We start from the raw sequence: 14,205 nt of genomic DNA, 5'->3' as shown, positions 1-14,205 counted from the left end.
TGAAGCTGCTCTGAAAGGAAAATCTGCCTCTTTCTGGTTGCCATGGCAGCATACTCTGCACTCCAAACAGTACAGCTGAACTGAGAGAGACTTTAGTCATCTCACTCCTCCTCCTCTCCCTCTCTCCCTCTGCCTTTCTCTCTATAATGGCAACCAGCTCTATAGTAGGAAAAGGTTGCCATTACTGAGGGAAAGCTCTCATTACGTCTCCTTTTAACTTATGGACCAGCAGACACTGGCCAGACATCTTTCCAGTCCAACCACTGGCAGTGTCTCCTGCAGTACAGGTAAATTTCCCATGTGACCTCGGGCCTGGTGTATTATTCATGGAAGCATGAAAGACATTCATATACTGTCAAAGCTGGATTACAGCAAAAGCCTGTATATGCTGCCAGAATCATACGTGTGCCTCTGTGTCGCTGTGTTTTAGATGCAGATTTGAGTTTATGCCTCTGAGGGGATGATGTCTCTGTCTGTGTGATACCCCAGTGAAATCCTGAAGGGGTGTGCGTTTATGTGTGTGTCTCTGTTTCTGTTAGTGGTGTGCATGAATACATGATCAAAAGTTGCCTCCATGCAATTTCCAGATAAATAAAACATAAATGATGCAGTGAACTAAGCTGAACCATATCTCATGAATAAATCATGCTTTCCTTCTAAGTCATCACCAATTCCTTTGACGGCATATTACTAAATCCGCAGTTATGTCACTTAGTTGTGTGTAAAGTAATAACGCTCCTGATAAGGCAACAATTCATTCAGGAATTATAATTCATTCATTCATCCATCTTCTACCACTTATCTGTTTCCAGGTTGCAGGGTGCTGGAGCCACACTGGGTGAGGGCGGGGTCACCGTGGACAGGCAAACAGTCCACAATTATATGTGATAGTGACTTGATCCATATACAAGATTAATAATTTTTTCATAATAAAGATCCAAATAGTTTGCTGCTGTTGCATTGTTTTGCAGCCGTACCATACCAACAACCTTGCATTTATTTAGATGATAGATCGATAAATGCACTTTATTGATCCCCAACAGAATTTCTTCCGTTATAGCAGCCACATATCAGACATAACAGATGAACTGCACAACATTAAATAGGATGTCAAAAATAATTACAAGAGCAAAATCTAGAAATGAGCAGCCAACAGAAAATACATCAAAATATATGTACTAAAAATATATATGTGATTGCTTTGAGCCAGTAATGTGCAATACTAGTAATAAAAAACTAATTAAGCAGAGTAAAGTAAAATAAAAATAAAGTGGAATGTACGTCAACAAAAACAGCAAAAAGGAGCGGTATTGGAAAGAAGATAACAATTAAATAAATAAAACAGATAGGCTCTGAAGGTACAAGTGAACTCAGTGAACTCAGTGTTTGGCTGCATGGAGCTTCCAGCCAAATGTAAAGCAGCCAGCAGACTGCAAAGTTAAATTTGAGCAATGGGATGAAAGACATCTTTTGCAACAAGTTGAGGATCCTAAAATAAACATCTGATCTGAAAAAAATGTATCAAAACTGCTTCTGTCAGAATAATTATTTTGATATTTTGAGAAAAGGTAAAAACAGCAGTAAAGCTGTTATACTATGAGGTCCCTTGGCACAGAATAAAACCTGGACCGTTATGTGCGCTCAGTCTGTGAGTGCTCTTGCTTTTTGTCACAAAGAAACGAGGAATCAATTCACTTTCAAAAGAAACAATCACTCAGACCCTGCTTTGTCATTATAGCCCTAAATTTCTGACTGAGATGAAGAACCATGATCTTGTGCTGAGAACAGTAAAGACCCAGTCCAAGACAGGAAAGGCTCAAAGAGAGTGCTGTATGCGTGGCCCCAATATCTGCAAGGAAAACTACAGTAAGCTTGCCGACATCTGAAATCCTTAATCACGAAACACTCAGCAGAACGCAGTGCCACATATCATATGTTTACAGTTGTAGAATTAATAATTCAGTGGACTGTTCACCTTGCTTCTCAGGCAAAAATAAACCATGCAATTAATTACATCCATTTTTCTACCTGATAGTCAAGTCTTCCATGACAACATGTTGGATTTTCCCACTTTCCCGTCTATTAATTATATGCAATAAGAAAGAGTTAAAGTATAATCGGGCAGTATTTGAAAGCACGCATTCAGGGGTTTCCATTCCCTCTGTGTGCACCATGACTGCGAAGTTAAAAACGGCTGAATACCTGACTGAGACAGATTCTTCCCTCCTGTCAACATTTTGATGTCTTTATTTATCTACATTCTGTTATCATCAGGTACTAATGGAGTCGTGAGGAGGGCCATTTTGAAAGCTCTGTCTGATGGGGTATTAGAGGACATTCTGTCACTAAAAATATTTCACAGTTTGGAAATCAGCCTCTGTACTGATTACTGGCATTACAACAAACCAATATTTAACACACTGAGAAGATTATGAAAGCAAGAAGTTATTGGCCAGCAATAATATAGGATGTAAAATATATGAAACATAGCAAAATGCCAAATACATCAAAACACAACTATTAAATATTCTGTTTTATTTTTCACACTTCACACAGTGGCTATATATCTCGGTTGAGAAGGGAACTGCTTATTCGAAGAATATGTGAAATAGGTGTGTGCATATTAAGGTGACAGTGTTTCTGCCCTCTCCTGTTTAGTGTTTCAAAGAGGAAAACAAGCATTAATGCATGCAAAAAAAAAACTCAGTTTGAGAAACACTGAACCTATAATACACCACATACACAATCCATTATTGACTGATTCTGACCGCCAGACTGAGAAATTGCTGCTGTGGCAGGTGGGGCGTGACTGACAGCGCTGATTTATTTCAGTGTATGATCATATAACAGAGGCAACATAGGCACTGAGGAGAGGAGACGACTCGTCTTAGACACACACAGTCACACCTTGGTACACACAAAGGCATCACACACAGACATAAACATCTCAAAACACATTCACTGGAGGGACATCATGAACCCAAACCCCAGGTTTTCCTCCTGCCAAGAGCTCTGACCCGCCAAGCTTCATACAGAAAATTAGAGTCAAAGCAAAATCTACCACGTCCTGTTTGATATGCGACCTCTATGTACTGTATGTACATTCTGCTGTGTTTTTGACAGTTGTATTCCTGTTCCTACTTTCTACTTTTTTTTTGCTACCATAGCAATGAAATGAAAAGCTGGGAATTTTTCAAATCCAGAGTAAGTACATATTTTGTCCTGCTAATGCTTCACAGTAAATACTCTCCAAGGATGTTTCCATCATCAATGCACCCATGAGATTTTGAAAATAAGACAGGTGTAACGGTGCAATAATCTGTTATGCTACAATTAGCAAAGCAAATCTATTCGTTTGTGCAGCTGTTTCTGCCACATGAAAAATGAAGCATCACCAAACCATAACAGGAGGTGGGGGGTGGGAGGATTCCACCATACAGTACATGATCATTTCTTAGCCAACCACTGGATAAGAGAGATCTATGAGGATGGAAAGAAGAGCCGATGAAAGAGGAAAAATGGCGAGGAAGCAGCTGGGGGGATGAAAGGATGGATAGACTCTTGGTGGTTGGGGGTGGGGTATCTCTCAGACTCCACCTGTCTGCAGAGATAAACTGAGGGAGGGGAGCAGCAGCACAGACTGGGGCTTATGGGAGGGCCTGACTGACAGCGCTGACATTTCGAAAGAGCACAGTAAACAAGGTCTCACAGAGAATAAATAGCAGGAAGAGAGGAGACGTAAATTCATACTATGCACACCAATGCATCACATCAATGTATGAATTAACATGGATGAGCACGGATTCACATACACTGTACATACGCATGCTCTGACACACAGAGCTGCCTGCACACCTTGATGCAGAGATGCCTTTAAGCTGGAGAAAAAGAAAATGGCAATAAGATGTTGCTTTTAACTGAATTAGCCTATATGAATACAAACACATACACATACACACACAAGCTGATACATGCAGACAGGGAAATGAAACACACCCACTGATTAATCCAGAACAGAGTGGATCGTCAGTGTTGTTCCTTGGCCTTTTGTCTCCTATTAAATGGAGAAGTATAAAGCGAGAAATGCTTCAAGCTGCCTACCTCAGAGGACATTCTGTTTTCAAACATCAGTGATAAAGGCTCAATGATGACTGGTTTATAAGCAACAGCTTGTTCTTTTAATGCATGATCCTTCAACAATAAGACAATATTCAGCATCTCTTGTTGAACACATGGAGCCATGATGCGCCTAGAAGTAGTTGTGTAAAACTGTAAAATCTAGAAAGAAAAGGGAAAACAAGCATTTGTGCGCATACAGGAACAAAAAGCCTTTGTGGATAAAAAAAAAAGAAACATTTTCTTAAGTCCTAAAAGGTTGACTATGCTCATGTGAAGACAAGGTTAAGAATACTATTGCTTTCATTTTACAATAATATAGGTCCTTTTCAAATCTTGGAGGGAAAGTGATAGTGCCTAGGGAGATCAATGTGCACCTCGGCGTGTGACTCTGCTGTGCGCTAACTAAGGCAACTAGGTCACCTAAATTTTCAAGGGGGGAGATGTTTGCTTCGGGGGCAGAACTCTGTGGGGTGAAACATTCACTGTGTTGGTTTTCATGACATAAAGCAGATTCCAACCATGCTGATCGCTTCACCTTGAACTGCCACAGACACAAACTGAATTCTATTGTGTGTTTTTTTTTGCTTTGTTTTTTTTTTGTTTAAAGTCACACTGACTCCTAAATAGTGTTTCATTAACAACACAAAAAGGGAGCACAAGAGTCACCTTGAAAGGACACCAAATAAAGACATCTCATTCAAGTCCTTGGAGGATATGAGCCCTTGAAGCTGAAACCTATTTAAATGATTAAAGAATATGCACAAGGATCAGAACACATCCAGGTACATTTCAGTGTGACTTCATTTTCCCCAAAACACTTTGAATTAAGTTGTAATACTTTTAATACTTTTAATCACAGCTACTGAATGTCACATTTCTTTTTATTAGTGGGTGAATGGAGTTTCAGGTCAACAGTCCTGTTACACTTATTTTACAAGCAATGATGAAATACGCCTCAGAGCTGGTTTAATTCTCTGGCAGCATCAACAGCATTGCAGCAAGTACAGAAATGATCTGTTTTGTCACATAAAACAGTCAGGGAAAGGTCTTGCATCAGGAGAGATTGCTTTCTCCCCAGAAAAAAATAAAAAAAGCAGATATACTACAAATATATGCAAATCCATGTATGGTCAAGCACACACCCAACAAGTTACATGTTCTTGCACGCATACAAGAAACAATTTTCTTGTACAAGAGGGAACGTATAATCTGAAGAGGCATGGTGATATTCTCCTTCTTGGTAAGAAGCAAGAAGAAATCAATATTTATTGGAGAAGTGCTTTCTGCCTGAAAGAAAACACTTGGCCAATAGGACAAGAGGCTTCATCCTGCATTAGGTGTGCAGGAGTCTCCAGGAGAAAATGGTAAATATCAAGCAAACACGTGCAGAAATGGAGAGCCATATTCATCGTCTGTCGCGGAGCTCCTATATGTAGCCTGCAGGGCTGTACGTGCAGAGATTTCCCTCCTTTTGATATTTGGGTAATGAAAGAGCAAAGTAGAAATATATTCTGTAAATGTCACGAGGTGGAAGCCAAGACTTAAAAAAAAAAAAAAAAAAAGCTGAGGGCTGCACATTGTTGCAAACTTTAAGACACTCAGTCAGGGAAGGTTGACTGAACACCGCCGCTACTTCTCAATTACAACCTTTTAAACAAATAATCCCATTCAGAACTATGAGCCGTGTCGTCTATTACCCGCTTAGACAACATGGTGATGATGCATTTTCTTCAAGGACTTGCTACTGACTGGGTCTGTATCTTAGGGAAAGCAGGACAGTTTTTGTATTGTATTTTGTATCTTTCGAGATCCAACTTTTAAAGCCACAGACTGAAATTGGTGCCAGGTCATGAGCCAGATAAGTATTCTCGGTATGAAAACAATATTATTTTACTGTCAGACCTATCAATATGTACTGTTTGTATACTTTATACTTATCTAAGCCAACCAGCTCCTCATTTACTAACATGAGCTTGTTGCCCCCAGTATTTACTCATAGATGTTGATATGAGAAACTTTTCAGGTTTGAATCCAAACTCAGGGGAAAGCATCAGCCTCCCCTCTCTCACAGAATAGTCAGTACAGTGTGGATAAATTATGTATACATACACCACCACACTGCAAGTATATACATCATGTATTTGCTTAACGTTAATAGAGACAAAAAGCTGTGTTTTACTTATGACCTAACCTGTCTCAGCTGGTTATTACAGTGATGACACTGACATTATCCACTCATCTCCTCCTCCCAGTCCCCCTGGAAAGCTCAGAACGTCGACCTCGGTGTCTCTAATTTCAGACACATAATGAGATTTTTAATTGGTGACCTTTTGAGAATGGTTTCATGCCACAGCTCATGAGAGCACTCGAGGGGAAGCCGACACACAGGACTCAATAGTCACACCAGGATCCTTCATGGCAGTCTTTAAAGATAGATAGATGGCTAGAAAGTCAGACAGACAGACATATAGGTAGCCATATAGCTAGTTAGCTTGCTAGATAGATATATAGAAAGAATGAAAGAAACATAGTAACGGGCCTTTCTGTGCAAAGTCCTCCCACCTGGTGACTCTAAACTGTCTGTAGGTCTGAGTGTGAGTGTGAGTGGTTGTTGGTCTCTGTCTGTCTCTGTGTGTTGGCCCTGTGATGGACTGGTGACCTGTCCAGGGTGACCCCCCCCTCACCCAGAGGGAGCTGGGATTGGCTCCAGCACCCCCCATGACCCAGAAACAGATAAGTGGTAGAAGATGAATGAATGAAAAAAAGAAACCCACAAATTCATAGTCTCTCTACACTCACACAGAAAGTGTCATTCTGCAGCATGACCACATCATAATCTCTCTTTGCTGCTGGTCAACAAACTTTTAGGATTGCTCTGTATGACAAATGACTGGCAAAGAACATACTCTCAGCAGACAATGCTCCGCTGAGTTGAACAAAAACAACAACAGAGCATGTTGAAGCGTTGGTGAGGCAGCCAGAAATATATTGTTCGTAGGTGGTGCTGAGTGTGTCTTTGTGTATCAACAAACAAAAGAAGGCATTCAAAGGAGCATGGATGCAGTGCAACAAAAAGTGAGGCCTCAGTTTCTTACCGTGGGGAGATGTCGCATCCCTGCTGCATGAAGGCGCCCAGTGAAAACCAAAGGGAGTTGAAGATGCCAAACTCATTGGTCTGCTCAGGACTTTGTGGGTTGGGGTTTGGCTGTGTTGGGGTCTGGCCCTGCTGCACTCCATTAGAGGCTGCAGCTTGGGTGGGAGACTGTGGCTCACCTCCCTCCTCATAGTCCTCAGCGTGCCACTCGTATGGGCTGAACCGACTGACAAGGAAGAGGACGACGCTGACGCCAATGTAGGCAAACACTATGCACATCCAGATTTCGTAAGCCAGCGGGTCCAGGAAGGAAAACACACCCGGTTTGGATTTGGTGGGCTTCTTAATCATGATAGAGATACCAAGGGACATGAAAGGCTTGGAGAAGTCAATGACTTCTTCACGCACCAGAGTGATCGTCAGAGGAGCCACAGCCACGTCTGCTTTCTGATGGAAGAAACCAAAGAAAGACAGACCTATCAACAGAAGATCACTGCACCGTGGATCTGGCAGCCTCTTTTGTTCTACAGTATCTGGAAAGCAGATTTCCTACCCACCTAAAGCAACATGACATTTGGTAAAAATCCTTTATGATGAGCTCGAATATTAAAGAATATTCGTTAGATCCATCGTTCCGTGACGACTATTGTCGGTCTGCTTCAGGTATACTAAGATTGTGAGCACTGCACCTGCTACATGTCTGTCTATTAGCATTGTCAACGTGGGCACGAGAGCATTCAGGCCAAAACAGCACTGTCTGACCACTACCCCAGAGCTGCTTGCTATCTGCACTCTCACTGTCATGTGATTGCAGGAACCTTTAAATCATTCTCATGATGTTTTTGCTGGGTTTAGCAGAAAAAAAAGGGATGTTACATTTATTCTAGCTTTAAATGTCAGATAGTTCAACACACATCTCTGTCAACTCACCCCATACACCAGTTCCCCCACCATGCCATTCCACATCTTGGTTTCAGGATCCCTGGCTCCATACTTGCCATCTGAAACAATCTTCAATTTGTACTGGTAGCCAACATGTTTGGCTATCTCTGCAGCCAGCTCGACAATGTAGCCCTCGTACTTTTCGTTTCCAGCAAGCTGCTCGTGGTTCTTCTTCAGCATCACATATGGAGATTCCTGTCAAGTACAGTGTAACCATGAGTAAAAAAAGAGATTTAAATTTTCCTCTTATGAAATTTACTTCAGCTGTCAAAACTCATATACAGGAAATAAAAGAAGTGTTTCTGAAGTTATTAAGAATTTCAGTGATGTGTAAACGGAGTCTGCATTGATATGCATTTCCTGACACAAGCAGTTGTGACAGTAAGTTGACAACAATTATAGCAAGATAGTTTGCAAAGTCAAAGACAGTATTATTGCCAATAATAAAGCTTTACTATGTAGTTTGGTTTAATAATACGATGTGGACGGTTTGGAAAGAGATGTAGATACATCTTGTGCTGTAATGCAATTCATCAAACACACACCACCCTTTTCAAAACTGAACCACTGGAAAAAAAAAAATCTCACGAGGCCCAAAATATAATTGCTGCTGTGAAAGGTTGGAATAAAAGATAATTCTATGAAATTACAGGGTATTATTTTGGCTTTGTTCCTTGAAGGTATGGTGCATAATTCAACATCAAAAGGTGTCTAAGTATGATCATTACAACAACGTTGTCACGTGGAAAGGAGTGTTGATAACATGAGGCAGAGGAAGCGGAGGAATTGGACAGGCTTGTTAAAGCCAAGAAGACATCATATTTAAGAGGAAAGAACAATGTGTATGTGAGTGTGTGCGTATGTTTGAGCCAGGTAGACGGTGAAGCAGACACTGCTGACCTCTGCTCCAGGTCCAGGCTGTTCAGCTTGTTATATCACACTGACATTTGTTCATCTCACCCTGATTGGGTGTCCTGTGAAATTACAGCTGACATGACACCGAGGGCCTCACTTTGTTTTCAGAAAAAAAAAAAAAAGTATTTCATATAGAATTTCAGTCAGTCTGTATTGTCCACCAGCACAAGCATGACCCCAATTCCCACAAGTTGTTATGTGGAGCTAAGGCTGTGCTGAGCTGAGAAAATCCTGCCACAATATATCATGAGGGTGGGGTGGGGGTTTCCTGCGAGTCTTACAGTTATCTGGGCTCTCCTGCTTTTTATGGTTGAGGTGAAGGTAATCATTGTTACACATGGAAACCCAAGGCCCACTGGCAGAGAAATGGCTCCTCAGGGAGAAGGTGAGCGGGGGGGGGGGGGGGGTCTGGCAGGAAGTGCCTCTGCAGGGTGTGCACTTGGGCTCAAACGCACAGGCAAAAAGAGACACACACACAAGCAAGAATTTGTGTCCTTACACACACAAATATACTGATACTTGAAACCAAGCAAGCGCCTGCACATAGAAATATTGCATGGCATACACAGCCCTCCTAGGCTCAATCTCATTGACCTCGATCTGTTCTGTTGAGATCTATTGTCCCTCAACCATATGAGCATATTTCAAATATACACACGGTGCCCAAAAATCTATGTGAAGTGATGTAAACACACATAGTGTAACAAACTGCACGAGCATTTAAATGGTTTATTAGTTTTGGTCATAGTAAATAGTAAAGGCCAGACTATTTCAGTTAGTAAAGTTAAACAGACTTTTGAAAATTACAGAATTTATTCTTCAGTGTATCATATCTTGCTAAAAACATCAACATAGCTGCACACAGTGAGTGGCATTATGTCACTTTGGATGACTTGACTCGAGTGAGTGTGGCGAAGTCTTGAAATTTGATTGTGGCTCGGCATATGATGACTTGAAATGACTCGCAATATTTATTACCGATGTGAGCCAATTGGAATCACAAAAAGATTCTTGTGTTGATTTTTGTCTGCTCTGCTTCAATGTGACCAGAGCTCACAGCTACTGAGCAACTGAGTCACGATAGATTGTGCAGCTGTCTCTCTTTGACAGGGCCAACATGTGCGTGGGAGCTTGTGTGTGTCCGCCACAGCAGCACTGTCTCCATTGTTAGGTGGAGGTACACAAAGGCATCAATAAATGATATCAGAGTCATTTTGTTTGAGTTCAAAGACTTCAACACAGAGTTTAAAAAAAAAAAAAAAAAACTGTTTAGTTTTTTTGACACTTGCTTTGAGATGGCAAAGGAAATAAAGCAAATCATTGTGCATTTTGTGGATTTTTTATGTAGCTATAAATGCAATAAATCATTCAAAGAGCAGACTATTTTATGTATTTCCACATCTTACTGACGTTCAAATATCTTCAAAATAAATTTGAATAAACTTGAACTGACTACTCTCACTATGATGCAACATGGAAAATGACCCCGCAACATGCAACCTCATGAAATTCCAGACATGTCCTGGTTTCGGTGTAAATCTGCAATTGTGATGACACAGGCCTCAGGAGCTCCATTAGACATATTCTGCTTCAGTCCTCTGGATCTCCTGTTAACCCAGGCTTGGTCTGTGTGCACAGGCCAGAAAAGCAGGGTTGTAGGAAGAGCGTGAAGGGATACCGTCACATTGGCAAACCAACATGGTCCCTCAAGAGGCCATTCAGTCAGCAAAAAAAGTTATGAGGTGGAAAAACTCCACTACCATGCAGCCCAATAAGTGTTCACTCCTTATCTTTAAGTCAGAAAACCATCTATCGTCTTAGAAAACGGAACACTGACAGGAGATTATGCCAGAGAGTTATTTTAGGTCCTTACTCCTGGGATACTCCAACCTTTGGGTTTAAATGAGGATTTTCTTTTTTTTTATTAGATACCAACAGATTACATCTTTTTTCATAGTCCTCCTAATGCTCTTCATCGGCGGCTGCCCTGTCTGATCACTCAGCTACCATTGCATTGACACCTGCTGTTATATTTTAAATGATTTAACACTATTGATATATTAAGGTGGATATTGTTACATTGATGTTTTCATGCAAAACTGTCAGTGTTGGTTTGATGTGTGTTACTTTGATTCATCCATTACTTTTAACTAACTACTTTCATTTCTCTGCTTTCAACTGCTCAACCTCAGGGGCAGTAGTGTTTATTGTTAGAGCAGACTGAACATAAATATACATTGTCTGTCAATATGAAAGTAATGTTGCTGCTCTACACTCATCCCTTTGCTGGTTGTTTTATATTAGGAGTGTGAAAATGGGACTGGTGAGAAAATATTGGCTTATATTGCCGAACTAAACTTTTTGTAACATATTTCTATCCTTTCTCTACTAATTAAAAAAAATTGTTGAAGCAAGTGTATTTGTGTCAATCCAGGGGTTCATTTAGAGCTATTTTGGCAACGATTTGTCGATACTTGATAGAATCTTTCTTGCATTTTGTAGATAAGGCCACAATCAGAAATCCTCCATATCTTAACTATGACTCTGAGGCTGATATGGCTGAACAGTTATTTACATTCGGCTGATCCTTTGTATGATACAGCGGGAATGTAACAGATCAGATGATTCTCACTGGTAATGCCACAATATATTGTTCCATTTGGCTATTTCCCGATGAACCTACAAGGTCCCAGACTGAAAGCTTCTGTCTGTGAAAGTAGTACAGACTGGATGGTGCTGATGCCACTCCTTTTTTTCTAAATTTTTTCTACATAGTCTCTCAGTAGGGCAGCACGGTGGCATAGTGGTTAGCGCCGGTTGTGGCTGACAAGGGTTAGGTTCACAGGCCTGAGGCCTTCCTCTGTGGAGTTTGCATGTTCTCCCATGCTTGTGTGGGTTTCCTCCCACCATCCAAAGACATCATGTTTGGATTAACTGGTGACTCTAAACTGTCTGTAGGTCTGAGTGTGAGTGGTTGTTGGTCTCTGTCTGTCTCTGTGTGTTGGCCCTGTGATGGACTGGTGACCTGTCCAGGGTGACCCCGCCCTCACCCAGTGAGAGCTGGGATTGGCTCCAGCAGCAGCCGTGACCCGGTAACAGATAAGCGCCAGAAAATGAATGAATGAATGTCTCTCAGCACCATCAGCTTTACAGAGCCTTTATCTAATGAGCAGTGAATTTCTCATAAGGAAAGCACATAGTTGAAATCCTTTACCCCATTAACCTCTCACAGTGGAGATCAGCTGCACCCACACAGCCCTGCCAGACCAGAAGTCTCCTGCAGAATATCATAAATCAAAAATGGGTATGGATTTATTTTTTTCTTCCTTTTCATCTTCTTCTTCTCTTTTTTCCATTAAAGAGCTATGGCTGTTTTCACTCCAACAAAATTTCATTGCAGCAGTAGTGCCCAGAGATAAAAGACATTCCCACTTGAAAAATACACCAAGACTACAAAAAAAAAAAGCTGGGCTCCAGGCATCTCCACACATGGACTATTCTCTGATATGAAATTTTCAACAAGATGCAGACACCGAGAACATCCTGTACCTGCAGCAATTTGTAAGCATCTCTATTATCCTCCACTGCATGTCAGCTTGGTATTGCCAACCACATCCTTTCCTTTGAGGAAATGTCAGGGGAAGCTGGTCAGCCTGAGAAATGGTCAGATTGAATCTTTGCTTCTCTATTCTCAAACTCAACCTTTTTCAGGGACCCTGCCAGCTCCATATCTTTTATATAGGCCAGGACACTTAACACAGCCTGGCCAAGCTGTGTTGAACAGTCTGATGGTGACATTGAAGCCAAATAAAGATTATGGGGGGAGGGGATAAAAATGAAGGACTCATTGACACTCAGAAGTCTCAGAAGTAACTTTTCTCCAGCACTATTTAGAACTGCCTATGAGACCTCTCTGCTCTCCTTGTTTTTCTTGATGTGAAAGGTGAGATTGTGTTGTCCTTGCATAGTCTTTTAAATGTAGAGTGGATGTTTTAACCTTGCAAGTCAGATGCCAGTGAACCTGAGACAAATCAATGGACCTGTACTGCATCAGCCACATAAAGAGATTCTGATTCTGAGTAGGCACCAGTCGACAGTGAAAAAGTTAGGAGAACAGAACAGAGAGAGGAAGGAGGGGAGGGAGATACAATCTATGATGTTTGCTGAATTCTTACAGGAGCCTGAACTTTTAGGAACTCTATCATAAAAGAAAATGAAAAATGTTACCTTGACTTTTTCTGTCTCTGTGTCTCTTTTCACCTTTCCCTCCAAACCCAAATCCCTCAAAAAGCCCTGCTTTACTTTGACTCACCAAGATAGTTGTGACTATGTACGTTCTGTTCTGCAGGCCGTAAGTGTCGTTGCTGCCTCTCATGAAGCTGGCAGTGGTTACGTACTTCTCATCTTCGTTCCAGTAGCCAACCTGCAACAAGGAGAAACGCCCCATCCAGGGCCTGTGATTATTAAACTGCTAAAGATGACACTTTTAGAATCAAGGGCAAAAGTATCCTTCACTTTTGCTCTGACTGACATATCTGACTATCAAATCTCTCCATCAAAACAAAGCTGATAGTGATTTTGTCATCCACTGGCCGCAAATGTCAGGGTGACTCTCAAATCTTGTGATCCTGATGAGATGTCCCTCACCTTCCACCTGTATCAGCAGCATATGTCTGTCCTGCCCCAATATGAAATTCCTTGCTTGGATTTTAACAAGGTTTATTTTACATGCTTTCTTATAAGTATTATATTGTTGTAAACTTCCCATTTTCATTCAGATAAAAAGACAAAACAATTTTCAAATTGCCAGAAAACAATTTCACTGAATTAATTTAAAGTTTGTTTGTTTTTTTAAGGATGAGATGAAAAACAGTGTGGCTGCAGCATAACAACACAATCCTGGGATCACTTGGGAGCTCATATGAAAGGTTACTCTCACACTGTAAGTAGTAGAAAATGCTTAACGTGTCTTAAACTTTTTTTGGTCTCCACGGGCCATTTTGAGTCTAACTATAAAGGTTTCATAGATATACACCTTTCCTGGACTCACTCCGTGAGTCTGTGTAAAGATCAAACAATAATTAGAACAATAAAAAGAACCTTGTGGAGACAGTCGTTAAGTAGAGTCCTTCATA

General features: G+C 41.0%; 1 protein-coding gene across 8 annotated transcripts in view; it reads right to left on the bottom strand.

The window, feature by feature from the left end:
* Positions 1-14,205, bottom strand: part of gria1a (glutamate receptor, ionotropic, AMPA 1a) — a 59,920-nt gene that overhangs the window by 19,037 nt on the left and 26,678 nt on the right. For 4 of the 8 annotated variants that reach the window (XM_029513039.1, XM_029513034.1, XM_029513032.1 and 1 more), the window contains 4 exons: positions 13,383-13,493; positions 8,144-8,350; positions 7,370-7,660; positions 7,215-7,294 (listed from right to left, as the gene is read on the bottom strand). In XM_029513039.1, coding sequence (XP_029368899.1) covers positions 7,215-7,294; positions 7,370-7,660; positions 8,144-8,350; positions 13,383-13,493 — 689 coding nt within the window. Of the gene's footprint in view, positions 1-7,214; positions 7,661-8,143; positions 8,351-13,382; positions 13,494-14,205 lie in introns of all 8 variants that reach the window. The other 4 variants (XM_029513036.1, XM_029513035.1, XM_029513037.1 and 1 more) reach the window with 3 other exon arrangements.

The sequence above is a fragment of the Echeneis naucrates genome, chromosome 10 (assembly GCF_900963305.1).
Source record: "Echeneis naucrates chromosome 10, fEcheNa1.1, whole genome shotgun sequence".
Lineage (NCBI taxonomy): Eukaryota > Metazoa > Chordata > Actinopteri > Carangiformes > Echeneidae > Echeneis > Echeneis naucrates.
Note: the sequence above shows the minus strand (reverse complement) of the source record. Positions and strands in the feature narration are given on the sequence as shown.